This window comes from Eutrigla gurnardus (genome assembly GCF_963514095.1).
Source record: "Eutrigla gurnardus genome assembly, chromosome: 3".
NCBI classification, from domain to species: domain Eukaryota; kingdom Metazoa; phylum Chordata; class Actinopteri; order Perciformes; family Triglidae; genus Eutrigla; species Eutrigla gurnardus.
Genome location: NC_139917.1, coordinates 1,565,787 through 1,585,725, shown reverse-complemented (window position 1 = coordinate 1,585,725; position 19,939 = coordinate 1,565,787). Strand labels below are relative to the sequence as shown.

Sequence of the window (19,939 nt, the reverse complement as noted above, 5' to 3'; positions counted from 1 at the left end):
GAATTGTATGATGTATTAGAATAAGAAAATTCTATTTTATATTATATTGATGGCGAGAGACCGGTTAGTCTACCTTCGGGAACAGAAACATGAGTTGTTCCTTCCAGGCCTAGGTCTAGTTGAAGCACTGGTTAGCACCATAGCTAGGCTAATAACCATTCCTCATTCATTTGAATGTAAGGGGGGGAATGAAAAAGCTGTGAAATTAATGTGGAATTAAAGTCCTGTGAAATAATGTGTATTTGTATTTATTTATTTGTTATGTATTTTTTGCCTAATTTATTTATTTAATGATTTATTTCAAAGGCATTTGTATTTTATTTATTTTGGCATAAAGGTCCCATATTATGAAAAACAGGTTTTCTCTGGTCTCTACATCTATAAACTGGTCCTCCCTGAGAGGAAAACAAGCAACTCCTACATGGTCTCTGCAGAGTCAGCTCCCGTCGTTACGTAATGAAGGAAATCGTTTGCATAGGCCGAACTCCTCTGATGATAGGAGATATCCGAGAGGGGGCGTTCATCACCGAGGTGAAGTTCGGTGTGTCCTGATAGGCCGAACTCCTCTGATGATAGGAGATATCCGAGAGGGGGCGTTCATCACCGAGGTGAAGTTCGGTGTGTCCTGCGGTGAGACAGCGGTGTTTCACAATGTCGTCGCTCACAGCTTGACTCGTAGATTGCTCTGTTGTTGGTTGTACAAATCAACATAAGTGCTAATATTCTGTCCCAGCTACAGAAGAACAGAAGAGACGGTGGTTGTGTTTCATTTTTAATGACAATGTGCCGGCTACGGTCCGTGTTAGCTTGTATGTGTGCGCTTCAGATGGGACTGCTTCAGTAACGAGGGTCAGTACAAAGCTGGCTTTGCCTCGACACTGACCCTCAACCATACGGGACCCAGCAACTTCACCTGAGCCACATAGGCGAGCCATAGCGATACATCAACCATAAGCATTGGCGCATGCTACCGCTAGCGTATGCGGCATCTCCATCTCTCTCCAAATAGGCGATGACAGACGGAGCTCATTAGCATTTAAAGGTGCAGGCACAGAAGCAGCCTGTTCTCAGCAGAGCTCATTTGAGCAACTTTTAGACAGCTGAAATTCAGGACCATGGATGGGTTTGGGGCAATGCATATCGAAAACAGTGTTGTTGGACCTCTGACAGCTGTGTGAAATTGATGAAAATCAGTATTATATGGGCCCTTTAAACAACATTCCATCCCAATAGCAAAATTAAATTGAAGTCACTGTGAATATTAATAAAATATGTACAATTCAAATACTTTGCACTTAAATGTCAAGATTCTGACCTGAAACAATCAACAGCAGCACTAAATACACAGAGACATTGGTTTTCAGCAGAAAAAAGGTTTGAGAGTGTGATGCTCTTTAAATGGATGTCCAGTAATTGGTTCCCTCCTCTCTGCAGGTTCTTGGCGTCCATTTGAACAAGTGGACTCTGGACTGGCGACTGGGCTTGGCCTGCCTGGTCCTGTACGCCATCTTTCTATGCATCTCCATCCTCATCGAGTTCAACGTCTTCATCTTCGTCAACCTTCCCATGTGTCGAGACATCCACTGACCACCTTCTTCCTCCGGGGAATGGCGGAAACCTCACCTGGCTTCCAGTTTCTCGGCACCTTGAAACCAAGTCTTACCTTTTTATTTTTTTAAATAGGAAAATAAAGCTGTTTCATTTATCTTTGGTGCAATAAACACAAGAGGGAAGACACGTGGGGTTTAGTTTTGGGATGGGACGGGGGCGTGACGAGGAAGTCCCAGGAGCAGAGATGGCTGCCGTTCGTCTCATGAAACGAAAGCTTGGCTGGAGGAATCTTTACTGTGTTGACAGCAACAGCTGGTGAGGAAGCTGCTACTGTATCTGACTGACTGAAGGAAAGAGAGGAATCCTGTGCTAACAGCCATTTTTAGCTGGATTGTTTGTTACTCTTTGTACGAGTTTGGATATAAGCACACGATTAAGGTATTTTTAAGTAAAAATTGGCATTCTCTGTATATAATATCAGCTGATACATGGGACTCCCCTATGCACAACTGGATCAGCTGATGGGTCTGCTGAGAGATGTTATTGTATGTTTTACTTTAGTGATTTAGTCTGCCAGTAATACAGCCAACACAGCATGCTGTACTAACCACACTCTGTTAACTCGAAGCTTCGCACTGACAGACCATCTAGATATTTAACACATAGAGCCTGTTCTTGTTTGCTTGTCTCTCTACAGGCTTTCTAGCAAAGGGATCTGCGAGAACATCCAGCACTGTCACTTTATGGATTAGAGGTATTATTCTATCATTGTAGACTGCTAAACATAGAACTACTGAATTTAAAGTTCCCTTTGTACATATTAAATAATTAGTTTAGTCTCTGAGTTGAGTAGAACATTGTTACTTCTTAAAGTCAGAAGTAATTTTAGAATAGGAGTAAGAGTCTTAGATTTGGACTTAAGAGTCGGCTTGAGTGTGTGTGTTTGTGTGCGTGTGGTTGTGTGTGTATCGAGGGGAACCAAGGACATCACTGTTACTGGGAAAGACATAATCATGATTTATTTATGAATTAATTTATTCAAAGATCATGTCTAAACACCAGTTCCAGCCCTTTGGATCGTGTACAGTGTAATAAATGGAACATACATTATGTACTGTACCTAATATTTAATCTAATTACTGGAAACTGACTTGATGTTTATATTTAAGAATAGAACGTTATAATTTATAAGTTTTGTATAGTTTGGAAAGATACTGCAACATATATATATATATATATATACTACACATCGATGCGTAGACACAGTGCTTTAACTCTTGTACCATCCCTTCAGGACCGACACTTGTGTTCATTCTCCTGCTTGTCTTTGAGCCAAAACAGCCATGAGCCATGTTGACAGTATTGCCTCTCAGTTTCAGCATGTGTTCAAACGAAATGTGCAACTAAACCCCCAAACCACTTTTTTTCAGCTGAAAACCAATGTGTTTTTGATGGATCCAGGTAGAGACTGCCCTCTACTGGTTGAAAGCCACCTATTGACATTGAATTTTGCTGTTGGGCTGATCTGGAGCCAAGTGACGTAAATGGAGGTAGCTTTATGCCGGGTTCACACTGGAACTTGATCATGTGGGAGGGAAAAGGGGGTAATCTGAAGTCCGGGAGAACAGTGGGGAGATATTTGTGTCATATATATGGTTTAACCATCTCTGCAGAAACAGTATTTGTCAGTTGTTTAGACACAACTGACAAATAGGTGGAATAAATACCACAAACTGCAGAAGGGCATCGCTAATCATGGATTTCATCATGGATGGATTTTGAAATTTGGTTATGTGGGAAAGAAATTGGGAGAATTGTTGAGAGGGAAGGAAGGTGGTGTGCAATGAGTTCATTGTAATAATAATTGTAATAGATTATCAGTGTAACTTCTGCCTTGTGATGCTTCCACGTCCAACACTAACGGCTCCGACTCTTTCAGTTAGCCTGTGAATAACTAATGCTAATTGCTAAAGCTAATCACTAGCATACACATATTCCAGCCTTGCATGGAAACCTTTAGTTCACTAATGTTGATGCAGTTTGAACTGTATTTTGTCACTATGACAGACCTTGACAGCACTTGCCGAATCATAAGTACAGCCAGCATGTAAGTGATTAGCATTAGCATAAGCTAATTGAAAGAGCCATCTTGTACAGTAAGTCAAAACTAGATCCAGCTACATGCCTAAGTATGTAGACCACGGCCAGCAGTTCATGTGTTGCGTATTATTTCTTGTAACTGCAGCATGGAATTAGCAAGCTAATTAGCAAGCTAGCTCATGAACCAGACCCTGAATGAGAACATGTTAACAACTTAATGCTTCATCCACACACTGGCATAGTGTCATTAGCCAGTAACAGTTATTCACAAGATTGTGCAAAGCTTATTGTTTAATTTCAAACCCACAGAAAAAGGCCTGTGCTATGATTGTAACATTGGTTAGGGAAAATGGGCCAATGATGAATTGAAGGTATTTTCCCCCCATGTTCTCGATGCGTTATTTTAGTTTGCAGGCTAGAAGCACTTCAGCCAATACTGTGGGGTTTAGTTGCTAATGGCTAGTCCTCTGTAGGTGTTGATGCTCCTCCTGCAGCCACAAGAGCGCGCTGTTGAGCTGTGTTACATCTTCAGTGATGGCTGTCATTTACAGTAAAAGTTGTTTGGGTATATTTTCAGGTAGGCGACCTAGAGATAAATACTGGTCAGTGTGCATGCCTTTTTCATAATTCAGATTATTTTGTGTGTAATTTTAATGCATTTCCAAGATCAGCTTTCTGCTATTAGAACCACAGAATAACCTCAGAAGAGCAGTTACATTTGAGATATATACTGTATTTAGAATGTAGGCCTACAAAAATTAGTTTTCAGCGAATTACTGTCATTTTATGCTCATGTCTTTTGAATTGTTTGTAAATCCTCATTTTTGTTGATGAGGACCTCTGGGCAAAAGAATATGTTGGCCTTGTTCCCAGTGGTCTTCTTGCAATAAACTGATTTACATTCACAAATCATTGTCCCATGTCTTTCTGAGCTCTTCACTGGACTGATGGTTTTATCAGAAACGTCCTTATTTTCACAGCAAATGGTGATAACAATGAAGTGAGACACGGTACAATCAGCACATTTCATTCACCTGCAAAATCATGTTACCTACACGCTTGTCATTATTTATTTACAATAAATGGTACCACTTATTTTTTAAAGCAGAGTAGTGCCTCATAGATCAGTTGACAAACCACTGGAGACTCTTTTCTATTTTTCACAATAGAGAGGCCCCTTCAGGTGTATCTCATGGGACCATATTTTTTTATTTATTTTTTATTTTATTTTCGGGAGTCTCCAGTGAGAAAATCATTGTTTGATCCTTTTTTAACCGTGGAATGAATTACACATGTGATGTTTGTCAATTTAAACAAATGCATAAAGTATCTCTCTGAAGCCAAGATGTGTGTTTGGTATCAGGATGTAACATTACTGACACTAACAACAGGTCTTGTTCCTTCTTTCTCTTCCCGGCTGATCAAAAGAGCCAAAGCCAGCCAACAAAACGAAGAGACACTAGGAAATTATAAAATCACATGGTTTCTTGTTTGACCAGGGTTAAAAGTTGGGCCAGACAGCAAAGTATCCATCAGAATAAATCCCAGCTCAATCCTTCAGGTCTCCCTCCAAAGCATGCTTTCATAACATATGAAAGCATACTAGCCGAAAGCATAGTAACTCACTGTGCTATGACCCTGGGGGTCATTATTTGTGTATGTGTTTTCTGTGTGTTGTCCTTCCTCCCTATCAGGAGGGGGTGTTGTGTCTTGTGTGTTTCTGGAGCAGGTGGAGGCTGCTGATTTGTGGGATCCACTGCAGGAACATTTAAAGATGGAGCATGCAGCACATCAGAGGCGATTCCTCTCTCTTCTGTCTCGCACGCTGACCCATCTCTTCGACGCTGACACCCGCTCTTTCGCTCGTTAACGTTCTCCCAGACTCTCGTAGGGTTTTCGCACCAGTGTAAAAACTGATGGTGGTAGGGCTGCCGGTGGCGCAGTGGTTAGGGCAGCCGCCCCATGTACAGGCTTAACGTCCTCAATTCGGTGGTCCAGGGTTAGAATCCAGCCCAGGACCGCCTGAAAAAATATTCTTAAAAAAAAACTGATGGTGGTGGCAGAGTTTCTGAACCACCTTGTAAATAGTGTTGATATCGCAGTCAGTCCTGTTTTAGTAATGGGTGAGAAGCCTGTTTCTTTGTGCACCGTTTTCTCCTGTTTATTGGCTAGGGAGTGAGGAAAGACAACTTGTATTTTGTTTCCTTTTATTTTGGATAGGACAGCGAGTTTTACCACCCAGCTGTTTTGTTTGTTGTTTTAGGAATTGCTCACCCTGAAGCCTATTTTTTATTTGGGTCAATAAATCCCATTTATTTTGGACTGCATTCGTTTTGGTTTTGTGTGGTTTATTCTGGGAGTGGGAAAAGAGAGGGGTCACTTATGTTACGTCCTGGCAACCCCTAGGTCAGGCGTAACAACTGTCATCCGTAAACGTATCCATCTACACTCTTAGAAATAAGGGTTCCAATAGGGTTCTTCTACAAGGGCTGAGGTTCTACCTGGAACCATTTGCTTCTGAAAAACCCTTTCCCGAAGAAAGGGTTTTTCAAGGGTTCTTGGTAACACTAATGGTTCCAGTGAGAACTATTTTGATCCAGAGAACTGTTTTTGGAAGAAAGAGTTCTTCTGGGATTGTTGAAAGCATGGGTATAAGATCCTGTGTCACCAGGGACATACTTCCTGATAACACTTACCAATAATGGTCCAAAATACAATTCCTTGTGACTACTGATACAAATACTTTTCATATCCATTTTTTTTTTGTTTATTTGTTTTTTCTTCTTCTCCAGATCCTGTTGATCAAACTGTAACATTATTGCCTATCTTGGGATTTGAACACCTGCCACCCAATCTAAAGTCACTGGCAGTAGTGACTGAGCTAACCAGCTAGCTGCATTGAGTCATCAGGTCCACCATACTAGTCTATTACCTTACACCTTCTGATCAGACATACAAATGATGGCAGTCCTATAACTGAAATGTTCTGTTACCAATTTATTTTCACAACCATTAACCATTAACCACCCTCCAAATCTAAAGTCTGTACCATTACCCACTGAGCTATCCAGCAGAATGTGTAGATCAGGGACTCCTCTGACTCGCCACACTCACTTGCACAGCCAGGTTGACAGCTCCTTCATGTCAGTGGTCAGACAGAGTGAGCTGATCATGTGTCTGTTTAGCTCTGTCTGTACAACGTGTGACTTCTGCTTTTAGGTCACAGTATCAATTCCCATGTTGAGAGATATCATACCTTGCTGATGGCACTTCCAGACAATTAGCTCAGTTGGCTAGAAGCTGGTTCTTGGTGCCAGATGGTGTGCGTTCAAGCCCCAGAAAGGGTGATAATGGTAATACATCAAAATACCTGTGAGTCTTTGTGAAACAAATGTACAAAACTTTTAGAGTCATGGTAGATGATGACAAAAACATATCAGAATTTTTATCCCAAAAACTGTTTTTTTTTTTTTTTTTTACAGTGGTTTCAAATCTGTCTGCGCGACAGTGAATGGCTTACTCAATTTGTGAAGCCGCAGTTGAGTTGCCATTTGCCAATTAGCTCAGTGCGATAGACAATGGTCTTTGGTTCCAGAAATTGTGGATTTCAGCCTCAACTGGTGCAAAATGAACATTATAATGTCAACTGTCATGCCTTCCTATTCTCCTGTTTGTTGCTCAGAATTGCCTAAATTTGCCAAAAATAGTCCGGACCCGACCCATCGCTGCGCAGCAGCTATAATTGTGTTTATTTTTTAAAGTTTAGTTACACTACTCCCTTCTTCAGGAGGAAATAACACACAGCAAAGAAGCAGCCAGGGGAATTGAACCCTGGGTCCCTGCAGCAAGGATATTGTTATAAGAATTTTGTTTAACCACATGATTTTAGTGTTCTCTGTTTCTGTTAGAGCTTTGGGGGTCTCAGTATTTTTACGACTTTAGCATCCACGGTGACCTCTGAGGTCCCATGTCTTAGGAGGCCCCATGCCTTAAATCATATATTGAACTGTCCATGACTTTAGTCCATATGCGCTGAACTGTCAATGACTTTAGTATTTCCACTGATGACCTAAACAGGCCCTAAAGCCATCCTGTAGAACAGCTAACCGTTATCAGGGGCCCTGTGCACATGATGTCTTGTATTACATGTTGTCAATGACGCGTTATCTCCTGTGCCTTTAAAAGACTCAAGTCACAACAGTGATTTGAGCACTTCCTCTGTAGCATCCTCGCACGTTGTTGCATTGTAACTGCTGCTCTTGATCAAGATTAAAGTCAGACGTCGACTTTACTTATGTCTCCGATCTCCTCCTTGGGTAAATTTATTAGTTTACGGGAAAATTCTTTTAACAGATATAACCCCTCACTGCATGAAAAGTGGGATTTTCGTCAGTTAGCGGCCCTGTAAATTGACGTGGAAGTTCAGGTTTACGACTGCAAACGGCAATTTGCAGGAAACACCGAAAACTGACGTAAATTGCCGGGAATTGACGTGGGCCTTGCTTGGCAGTTGTCCCCCCATGACCCCCCTCCCCGTAATCCTAGGGGAGGCTTTAACATGTAAATGAAAATGCTGTGGGCTATACAAATGCAAATCAGGGTAACAGGGGGAGTTTTCCCCCAGGTGACATTTTTCTGAAAGGTGTTAACTTCATTTCATCTTCATTCAAAGATATAACTTAATTTCATCTTCATTCAAAGATACACAAAACAATTTGCTTCAACAATTACTTTTAATCAGGCTTTGCCACTAAGGTAAAATGTACATTCATGCAAACAACATCACAGTCTCCTAGAGCTCAACCACTGTGCATAGTGGCATGACTACAGTGACCCTTTCTTTGGTCTTGCTTAAATGCACAGTGGATGTGTTAACCACACATCTCCCAGCAATGCGCTCAACAGGCAGAAATGATGCTGGGTATGACGTGTCTGTTCCCTGCAAGCTCCAAACTTCTATTGGCTTTCCAAAAAAATGTCTGTCCGGATGGGGATGAAGCCAGGAAACTTGCGCAATAACATGTTTAAATGCAGTACCTTTTGACACAACATTAACAACTATAAACTGCTTTATAATGGCTGGTCGTAGTTTTGCTAGAGGGTCAAGGATGGGTTCATAGATCATAGATCTCGGCTGTGTTCGAAATGCCATACTAACGTCCTACTCGTACTTAATTGTGACGTAAATTTGAGTACGTAGTGCGTTCACATACAATAGTATGTGAATTTGTCTACGCGAGAAATGCCCGGATGTATACTGCATTGGCAAGAATTTCTGAGTATACAGCGGACCTTGCTAAATCTCCTCAACTTCCCAAAATGCATTGCGGCTCGTCTGACTTCACAAGTTTTGGATAATGGCGGACGACTGCGGTGATTCTGGCGAGGAGCCCGACACAAACCGCGTACACATGTAAGTATACTGTAACATGACTTTTATGTTTCCAGCTGACTTTTAAATCGTATTGATAATGAACGTTACTTTATTGTTGTTGGCATTGTACGTTAACGTTACGAATCGAAGGTCCTGCCAGCCGGCTAGCCTACTGACGGTAATTTACCATAGGGGTTAGCGAGCGCAAGCGAAGCGGAAAATGTGCCGTTTTTACCGACGTTAACTAATAATATAGTGCTTATGTTAAACCGTGGTTATATATTTACTAACGGTGATTAATAACGCCGTGCACCGTTGTCCGTTAAAGGGACGGATGCAGACACCGGGCGCCTCATTCAGTGCAGGGAACGATGAGGAGACGTTCACGTTCACCGGCAGGAGGGATGCTGCTCTAAGAGGCTTCACTTAAGAAAATGTGGTTTAAATGTTATAATTCTTATATCCAGGACTGCTGGAGACTCTCAGGATGATTGCGGTAAGAATATGTTCGGTGACTGCTAGCTAAGCTAAAATTAGCAAAGCAAGCCCAAGCTAAAAGTAGCTTAAAAGCTAATAGTCCAAGCTAAAAGTAGCATAGTAGCCTTGTAAAAGAACAAGAGAGAGGAACCCGTGTAACGTTAAGTTGCTTTGTTAAGTGTATGTTGTTGGTCTTTTACAGGAAGCAGTACGCCGTCTTCACAACTCGGAGACGAATTGTAGGCGCTACGAACCGGAGCAAGGGTACGATTTAAAGAATATGCTTTCATTCTGCTGTATAAGGAAATAGATGCGTTAACAGTAGATACCGATCTTAACTGTTCATTTTGTTTTCACAGACGAACCTTGCCTCATAACGAAGCTCTGACCTCTTACTTGCTCGGAGCTTTGTCCGCAAGTCCGGATTTCTATTATGCTGATAGTGACGCCATTGTGTGTAAGTAACTTTTACTGTTTTCTTCTTCCTTGTTTTAATTTTACTGTGACTTAAGTTTTCTTATTCATACCACTCATTTAATTGTTTTCCAGCTGCCTGTAAGACATACTATGAAATGGTACGCAGGAGCTTCAGACACACAGCCTGATCTCACATCGCAGGCAGAAGCTGTGAAGAGGTCAGCTCGGAGTCGTTCCAGGAGAAAGAGGGTAAGACTTATTAGATTTATTAGATCCGTTTTTGGTCAATGTGACCAAACCTACCTAAACCTATTTTTCAGGTGCATTAATAGATGTGTTGTGTCCATGCGCAGTGCATCGCGCAGTACTGATTGTCTTTATTGATTGTTTAACAGCTGCTGGAAGCGAGACGGAGTGTGCTTGCTGGCGCTGAGGTGGACCGTTGGAAGTGCGCCACCACAGACATGATGTCTGATGAGGAGGACGGCGTCGTTGGCGGGGTGTCTGGATGGATTGTGCGACCTCCATCCTCTCGTAGCCAGGAGCTCACCGAGCTCTGTGCGACTCTACATTCCTCCTGGCAATTTTTCCTTTCCTCAATAAATTCATTCATATTTATATTTATAAATATATAAATAAATAAAAATAAATATGTGTGTATATATATGTATAAATATACATATATATTAGGGCTGTCAAAAGATTGATTTTTTTAATCGCGATTAATCGCATTTTGTCCATAGTTAACTCGCGATTAATCGCAAATTAATCGCATTTTTTGGCACATTTTTTTTTCTTCTAAATGTACCTTAATGTATTTTTTTCATATTCTTAATACTTTTAACAACATAAGGGCAAATATACTTGATTTATGAAAATGTTTATTTAACACTTCAAATATCCCCTTACCAAAACATGGGATCAAAACAGGGTTATAAGAATATATCACAAACAGTTAAAGTGAACATGTCACAGGAGATAGTGTAACAGGAGATAAGTACAGTTAGGATATAAGTGCATTGGCTTGCAAGTGATATCTCAGACTGGACGTGCTTCTATGGTAGCTCATTTCATACCCACAGTACGCGCAGATGACTTTGGTCGATTTTAAACGCGTGTGGACGCGCCGCTTCCCAGTATTGCACGCTTGGTGGGCTGCCACTAGAGGATGATTGACAGGCGCTCTCCTTTAAACAACAACTTTTTGCGAGCGTTTGCGAGCTTCCCCGAGGCGGCGAGTCGAGCCCGGCGCCTCTGATTAGCATAAAGTAGATTCGACTTCAACTTTAGGCAAATGAGGAGCGGCCAACTCGCGCGCCGTCTCTCGACATTCGCCGCAACGCCACCAGAATGCATTGCACGTCTTTTCACATAGACAATGAATGGGACGCGGGGAAACACCGGGCACCTTCCCTCTGGATCAAGACTACAGGTGCCACCGACGGCCATAAATCATACAATGCACGTTTTTTTTTTTTTTAAATACCGAGCGTTAATCGCGCGTTAAAAAAATTAACGGCGTTAAGAGGATGTTGCGTGCCCTAATATATATATATATATATATATATATATATATATATATAAACATATATGTATATATATATATATATATATGTTTATATATATATATATATATGTGTATATATATATATATATATATATATATATGTATACATATATATATATATAGTGATAGATCTGCTAACCAATCACTAGTGATTATTCTTGTTTAAAAGACCCAGTGTGACCAATAGTAACACATCTGCCAACGGGGGTGGGGTTTACATTTATAATGACTCATCAGGTTGACCAATAGTGACAGATCTGCCAACGTGGGTTGGCTTTACATTTATAATGACCAGATCTGCCAACCAATCACGAGCGATTATACTTGTTTAAAACTAGTGGTTTCTTCCAATCCTGAGTGAGGATATTCAAGCCATCTCTGGCCAGGCGCGGTTTCGCTGCTATTCATATGCTAATTAGAGCCTTCGCTGTGGTTCGTTTTCGACAATTTTCGGCACAGACGAACGCGGCGTTCGCAGCCTGTAAATTGTCGTTAACTCCCGAAAATTAGGGAGATTTCCGGGCGTTTACAGGGACGAAAATCCGACTTTTCATGCAGTGCCTCATTCTGGGCCATCTAAGTGAGCTATAGGACTCACTGGACAAAGGCTTTTGAAAGTTTGTTACAAGTCACGTGATCTACAGATACAGTTTGAGGTTGTGAGTTCAAGGCCTGGTTGATGCAGAGTGACCATGTTAATGCCGACTGAGGTGATGTGTGGATTAGTGACAGACAATTTGATAAATATTAAACACTTATTTTACAGACAATTTTACTCATGTATTTGTCTCCTCCTCATACTTTTCCATGATCGGCCTCATCCCATGGCTGCTGTACCCTGCTTACTGGTTTAGTCAAGTTGTGAAGCTGCACATAAGTTCAGTGATAAAGTAAGGTCTTTGATGTCAGAGGCCAAGCCTTAACTGATGCAAAAATCATATCGTAACACTGACTTTGGGGCTACCGCATCAGGGTTTGTTGATGCCGGGAATTTAACCTTAATCTCCCAGGGGAAAGGCTGAGGTTTGGTGTGTTGGGCCAGGGAGCTGGCCCCATGGTGGCTGTCATGTGTGAGTTAAGAGCTGGTTGCCCCATGGATTGCACCATATGGTCTGGTCTTCACCCTCTACAAACCAGGTGTGACATACCAATAGTGATTACTGTGAACAGAACAGAACAAAGAAGAACAGAAGAGAGAGAGAGAGAACAGAAGACACTTCAGAGAATCAAGGTGAGCTAAATATAATATCTTATTTCAGCATGCTTGACCCTAGCTGAGGAATTTTATGGTGAAAGTTGGACTAAGCATTTGTTTCTTGTTATGTTTTGTTCGTTTGCTTGTTTGTTTGTTTTCTTGTAGAAATGACTTACACAGCTTGGACAAAAGCAGAAGTGTGCCATTGGCTTGTAAAGGTGGGTTTTGCAGAGATTTCCATTATTGTTACAATATGTAACATTTTGAGTACTTGTTACATAACACTGAAAAGTATTTCAACATTATTTAAATCAATGTGAGAACTTTGCGGGGTTCCCTCGATTTCTCATGATTCTGTTCCACTGTACAATAAGTACAATTAGTACAGTATGTACTGATTCCTTTCATTGGACCATGCATTATTTTATTGTTTGTAGATAACTTACAATAAGGCGCAGTAAATGCAATAAGTGCACCTTGGATTGATGGAACTAAAACTCTTATTTGTCTCCCCTTTCTGCCATGTCACCGTTGCTGGAGATTACACAAATTCATCGACTGAGGACAGCATGATGTGTCTGGCCTGTCATGTTGCTGATTCCAATGGACCTATGCTGACTTTTGATCTGTTCTCCCTTGGGACCTACACAGCCTGTTCTGTTGGACTATCTTTAAATAAATGTTTTTCTCATTAAAATCTTTTGAATGTTTGTTCAATGCCAACATGATAAGATATGAACTAAACTGATCTGTAGAATACAATATGGTTATTTATTGAACCCTCAGAAGACAAGAAGGTTATTTGTGAAAACCTTTGAAAAGGGATTTTTTTTAGAACATGAAACATGAAAGGGTTCTTGGTGGAACTCCTTGTGTGGGTTCTAGATGAAACCCTTGAAAAACGAAAGGGTTCTTAGTGGAACTCCCTGTGTAGGTTCTGGATGAAACCCTTGAAATATGAAAGGGTTCTTAGTGGAACTCCCTGCGTGAGTTCTTTGTAGAACCTCTAATGAGGGGTTCTGGGTGGAACTCCCTGTTTGGGTTCTAAATGAAACCCTTGGAAAATGAAAGGGTTCTTGGTGGAACCCCCAGTATGGGTTCTTTGTAGAACCTCTCATGGAGGGTTCTGGATGGAACCTTACACACACAGTTCTAGGTATAACCCTTTATGTGGGGTCTCGGTAGAACCCTCTAAAAGGGTTCCAGGTGGAACCTTTATAAAAGGTTCTACCTGGAGCCAAAAAGGGTTCTCCTATGAGGAGAAGCCGAAGAACCTTATATGGTTCTATGTACCTCAGGCTTCATTCCCATGTTTCCCATTCCCATCCATCAATCCATCCATGTCTGGGTGTTGGAGTTGGAGTCAAGTTACACTCTTAGAAATAAAAGTGCTAAGTAGAACCATATAAGGTTCTTCGGCTTGTCCTCATAGGAGAACCCAGAGGCTGGACGCCAAGACCAGCGTTGGAGGGCAATAGAGCACCAGTTCCAGCAACTACAGCGGCTGGTGAAAGAAGAGTCGGATGACATGCAGTCAGTGCGGCAGTCGCTTGCAGAGTTGCAGGAAATCAACCCACCCAACTCCCGCCCCACTACGGCGCAAGAGGGGCTCCTCAGGCAACCTGCCGCCCTATCAGCAGCAGTTCAAGACCCTGGGTCCGGAATGCAAAGCTCCTCATTGAACACTTCCAGCCTGGGCATGCATTTACCTCCAGCACATGTAGGGTGGAAAGCTCCAAGGATCCCACCCTATGAAGAGGATGAAGACATTGAACATTATTTAACCACATTCGAAAGACTTGCGTTAGCCAGTAATTGGACTCTCGACAGCTGGGCTTTGCACCTTGTACCCCTGTTAAAAGGAAAAGCCAGAGCTGCCTATGTAGCAATGAATGTGGATGACAGCAGAGACTATGTTAGAGTCAAACACGCAATCTTGGACAAGTTTGAGATCAATGCTGAAACTTACCGCCAACGGTTCCGCTCCAAAACCATCCGGGAGGGCGAAACGGCTAAAGAGCTTCAAACAAGACTCAGGGACCTGTTTGAGAAATGGCTGAATCCAAAGATAAAGACAAAAGAGCAGATGTGTGAACAGTTAATCCTAGAGCAGTTTTTGGGCATGCTAAACCCTGAACTGCAGGTGTGGGTCAAAGAACGCAAGCCACAGACCTCAACAGAAGCAGCAGAGATGGTGGAAACTTTCGTTGCTGCCAGGCAAAGCTGGAGAGGCTACCAGTTGGGCCCTCAAGAATCCTGGAAGAGATATCACCAGGGGGCCATGCGGGAAGCCGAGAAGTCAACCTCTGGTAAGTCTGTGGGTGGGACTGGCCGTGTGTTTAGGCCCTTCAATAGGCCCAATAGCCCTAGTAGTAGTCACACTCAATCTGCTACACCTAGGATAATCATTTGTCACGGCTGTGGTCAGCAGGGTCATATTAAGCCAAATTGCCCCATCAAAAAGGTTACAGACACTAGACTGTGTTACCTTCCAGGCCCTGATAGGTGCTCACCTTCTGTCATTTCCTCAGATGTAACTATTCCTGTTAAACTCAGAGGTAGGACATGGAGAGCATTAATTGATTCAGGCAGCAGCCAAACGTTTGTGCGCAGGTCTTGCTTACAGCCAGATGAGTTTCAGTCTATGGGCAAAGTGAGGGTACGTTGCATCCATGGTGATGAGTCGGAGCATCAAACAGTTAATGTCAGTATTGAAGTGAAGGGCCAGAAGTACTTGTTAACAGTAGGTGTGATGGATAGATGTCCATATCCAGTGATTCTAGGCCAGGATTTGCCGGTACTGACAGAGTTGCTGCTGGGTAATGTTAGCACAACTACAGGTTATGTCACCACAAGGGCCCAGGCCAAAGGGAAGTCAGACCAGGAGCTTTGGTCGGAGTTGCCATTTGAGAGTAGTTGGCCCGGTTGTAAGGTTAAAAAGACAAGGGCAGAGAGACGTAGAGCTAAGGTGTTAGGTACTGCAGTGCAGGAAAGCTCGTCTTCCCCACCGCTAGATGAGAAGGAAGTCCTAGTTGTAGAATTTGGGAAGCTTCAGCAGGAGGACCCTACACTTAGCTCATGCATTTCTGCTGCCAAGACTTCTGAGGAAGCTAGGGAATCTATTGGAGAAGGAGAGGTGTGTTTTGTAAAGCGACAAGGGAGACTGTGTAGAGTGGGTGCTAATACTGAGCAGTTGGTAGTGCCTAAGGCTCTTAGAGCCAAAGTGTTAAATCTTGGTCACAGTATTCCGTGGGCAGGACATCTAGGCCAGGAGAAGACGGAGAGCAGAATCTTAAACAGATTTTACTGGCCAGGTTTTCACAGGGACATTACAGAGTATTGCAAGTCATGCCCTGAGTGTCAATTAGCAGCACGCTCTAAGAGAGGGCTGAAAGCTCCCCTGATCAGCCTCCCCATTATTGACGTTCCTTTTACACGTATTGCCATGGACGTCGTAGGTCCCCTAGAGAGGAGTACTGCAGGGCACCGCTACATTCTGGTAATATGTGACTATGCAACACGGTACCCTGAGGCGTTCCCCCTCAGAAACACAAAGGCTAGGCAGATAGCAAATTGTTTAATCCAGCTCTTTTCCCGAGTCGGGATCCCTAAAGAGATTTTAACCGATCAGGGCACCAACTTTACTAGTAGAACGCTGAAGCAGGTTTACACTCTGTTAGGGATACAGGGCATTAAAACCACACCGTACCACCCGCAGACTGACGGACTGGTTGAACGATTCAACCAGACTTTGAAAGCCATGTTGAGGAAGTTTGTGTCTGACTCGAGGGCCGGCTGGGACCAGTGGCTCCCCTATCTTCTGTTTGCCTACAGAGAAGTTCCGCAGGCATCCACCAGGTTCTCCCCTTTCGAGCTGTTGTTCGGGCGGGAGGTGAGAGGCCCGCTTGACATCCTTCGCGAGAGCTGGGAGGGGGACGCTCCACGCCAGCTATCCAACATCGCGAGCTATGTCCTGCGGATGAGGGAGAAGCTGGACCAGCTGAGCTCCATGGCCAACGAACACCTGGCACAGGCACAAATACGGCAGAAGACATGGTACGACCGAACTGCTCGCAGTCGCATCTTCGTATCCGGACAAAAGGTGCTGCTGTTGTTACCGTCTTCTGAGAGCAGTCTGCTGGCAAAGTGGCAAGGTCCGTTTGAGGTGCTTCGCAGGGTTGGAGAGGTGACCTACGAAATTGCTATGCCAGGAAGACGCCGCCCAAAGCAAATCTTCCATGTCAATTTGTTAAAGCTGTGGAATGACCGACCAACCTCCATCCAGGACCAGCTGTGGGCACGAACAGTGGAGCAGGAGGAAGAACCGGCTGAGCAGTATTTTCCCACTGCTGGTGGGGAATCCACCTACCCAACCACTACCCACCTGACACCTGAGCAGCAGGAGGACCTGCTGCATATCATCCCCAGGGGCCTCTTCAGGGATGAGCCAGGCAGGACCAACCTCACCACCCACAACATCAGATTGACCTCCCCAGGCCCCATCCGGCAGACGGCTACCAGGGTTCCAGCACGACTGATCCCCGTGCTGAAACAGGAGGTCCAGGCCATGCTGGAGATGGGGGTGATCGAGCCGTCGCTTCGGTATCGACTTTTCCAAGCTGAACAACATCTCTGCATTTGACCCCTACCCCATGCCCCGTGTGGACGAGTTGGTGGAGCGTCTCGGAAAGGCAAAGTACCTCAGCACTTTAGATTTGTGTAAGGGGTACTGGCAGGTCCCACTGTCTCAACAAGCACGGGAGCTGACTGCTTTCAGAGCTCCATCCGGCCTGTTCCAGTTCCGGGTCATGCCCTTTGGACTACACGGGGCTGCAGCGACCTTCCAACGCCTGATGGATCAGGTGCTGAGGGGCGCTGAGGACTACACTGCAGCATATATTGACGATGTTGTGATTTACAGTTCTTTGTGGGAGGAACATCTTCGACATCTTGATGACGTCTTTCAGCGTATCCGCCGGGCAGGTCTGGTGGTCAACGCTAGCAAGTGCCAGCTCGCTAGGTCACAGGTGTGCTACCTTGGTTATGTACTGGGAGGTGGCACAATCCAACCCCAGGTCAATAAAGTGGACGCCATCCGCTGCTGCCAGCCACCCTCTACTAAGAAGGGGGTGAGATCATTTCTGGGGCTTATTGGATGGTATCGACGTTTCATTCCGGACTTTTCCAGCCGAGCTGCACCCTTGACCGATCTCACACGCAAAACCAGCCCTAACAAGGTGGTCTGGTCCTCAGAGTGTGAACAAGCCTTCCAGGACCTCAAGGAGAGCATGTGCCACGAGCCTGTGCTACAGAGTCCAGACTTCTCCTTGCCCTTTACCGTCCAGACTGATGCCTCTGGATTAGGTCTTGGGGCTGTGTTGTTGCAGGGTGAGGGGGAGGACAAGAGACCAGTACAGTATGTCAGTCGAAAACTTTTTCCCCGCGAGACTCGATACTCCACTATTGAGAAAGAGTGTCTGGCCATCAAGTGGGCCCTGGACACATTAAAATACTACCTGGTCGGCAAGGAGTTTGTCCTAGAGACGGATCACAGGGCCTTGCAGTGGCTACACCGTATGCGGGACTTTAACTCAAGAATAACACGGTGGCACTTGTCTTTGCAGCCTTACAAGTTCACTGTAAGCTACAACGCGGGCAAGGACAATGTAGTAGCTGACTTTCTTTCGCGTCCGGACAGGGACGCTCTCCCATAAGGAGGGGGGTGTGTGACGGGACGAGCAGCCCGTCATGGCAGCAATGCGCTACCTTCATTAAAAGACTCTGTTTATGCTTATGTTGCTGTATTTTTCATTCCATTTGCTATTTCATATGTAGCAAATAACCACGCTACACTTTGTTTTCATTTCGCATGTATTGTTATTTTCATAGAGATCCGAACGATTGAAATAAAGTAAAAGTAAATATTGTTTAGGCTGCTGGGGTTGATTTGACTCTGTCATTGATTAGCATTAAATCAAATCTGATTTGTCCATGAGTTTTAGACTGATTACAAGTCTTTACAGATTAATATATATAAATATACAGAGGGGTAATTTCACTGCCTCATGTAGTTGTGCTGAAGCACCCCTGTCAAACTGGCAGCTTGGTTTCTACCAATTAGGGTAATCAGTGCAGGGCCTATTTAAGGCCAGGTGTTCATGGAGACAAGAGGGCTGGTGGAAAACAGGTGACTGTCCAGGCTCGGTTCTCTGTACATGGGAATCTCAACCGCAAGTGACCAAAACTTAAGTATTTGTCGTTGTGTTTTGACTATCATGTCAGTTTTGTTTTGTTTGAAATGTTAACTTTTTTTTTGAATGAATTGCCATTTTGGCCTTCTTGGGAGAAAATAAAAAGTATCCCTCTTCTCTACCGAACCTCCGTGTCCTCTGAGTGCTGTGTCAACTCTCTCACACCATAAGGTTGCATCTACCTTTAACACCATCCTAAACAAAACTCTCAGGAGCTGCTGGAATTGTCAACATTCAGTTGTCATTTGTGCACTTGTAGTGATCTGCCTACAGAAAAGGATTATTTTGTACACATTGGCACTCATTTGAGGAGTAATGAAACTGTTGCTTGTATGTTTGGGGGTTGCAGTTTTCAAACAAATGTATATGGAACATTTCACTCTCACAAGAATAGGAAACACAACCCGCATACGTTGAAAGATTTCAAGCCAGGTGTAGTTATAACCACTGGAGTTTCACAAGTATCCCCTGATAATCCTGAGGAAGAGGAACTTAATCAAGATGACTCTGCAGTTGAAACCGACCATGCAAGTTCGAGTAGTGATGTGGATGTAACTAAGAACTTGTCTCAAGTAATTGAGCGAAATTTTGCTGCAGCGTTGCTCAAGTTGGAGCATTTTGCACATGTGCCAGGCACAAAAATTGATGACTTCTTAGAGGAACTGCACTACTTGTTAAGTTCAGCAACATTACCCCTCTCCGTTACATTCTTGAAGGTGCTTTTCAGAAACATAGTCCCACAACTGATAAGTCTGTGATAACAGAAGTGGCCACTGCTCTCTGCGCATCTAACCCATTGCTCAAAGCCATAGGGAAGGGTGGTCCCCTGAGCACATCTTATCTCCGCAAACAGTATTATAAAGAAAGCTTTAAGGTTGTAGAACCCATCAAGTACATACTTGATGCCAAGGGAAAAAAAAGTTTTCAGTATGTGCCTGTACTGAAGTCTTTGCAGCAGCTCTTTGACAGGAAAGATGTTGTAGACAAGGTAGTTGAAAACCACAAAG

At 43.5% G+C, this 19,939-nt stretch overlaps 2 protein-coding genes across 2 annotated transcripts in view; both read left to right on the top strand.

Annotated features, from left to right (window-relative positions):
* LOC311010466 (sodium/potassium/calcium exchanger 3-like) overlaps positions 1–4,553 on the top strand; it is a 139,770-nt gene extending 135,217 nt beyond the window's left edge. The window contains exon 17 of the mRNA XM_084004971.1: positions 1,435–4,553. Coding sequence (XP_083861097.1) covers positions 1,435–1,587 — 153 coding nt within the window. The 3' untranslated portion in view covers positions 1,588–4,553. The remainder of the gene's footprint in view (positions 1–1,434) is intronic.
* The window catches only part of LOC311010476 (uncharacterized protein), a 126,665-nt gene that overhangs the window by 1,446 nt on the left and 105,280 nt on the right, over positions 1–19,939 (top strand). The gene's annotated exons all lie outside the window — the stretch shown is intronic.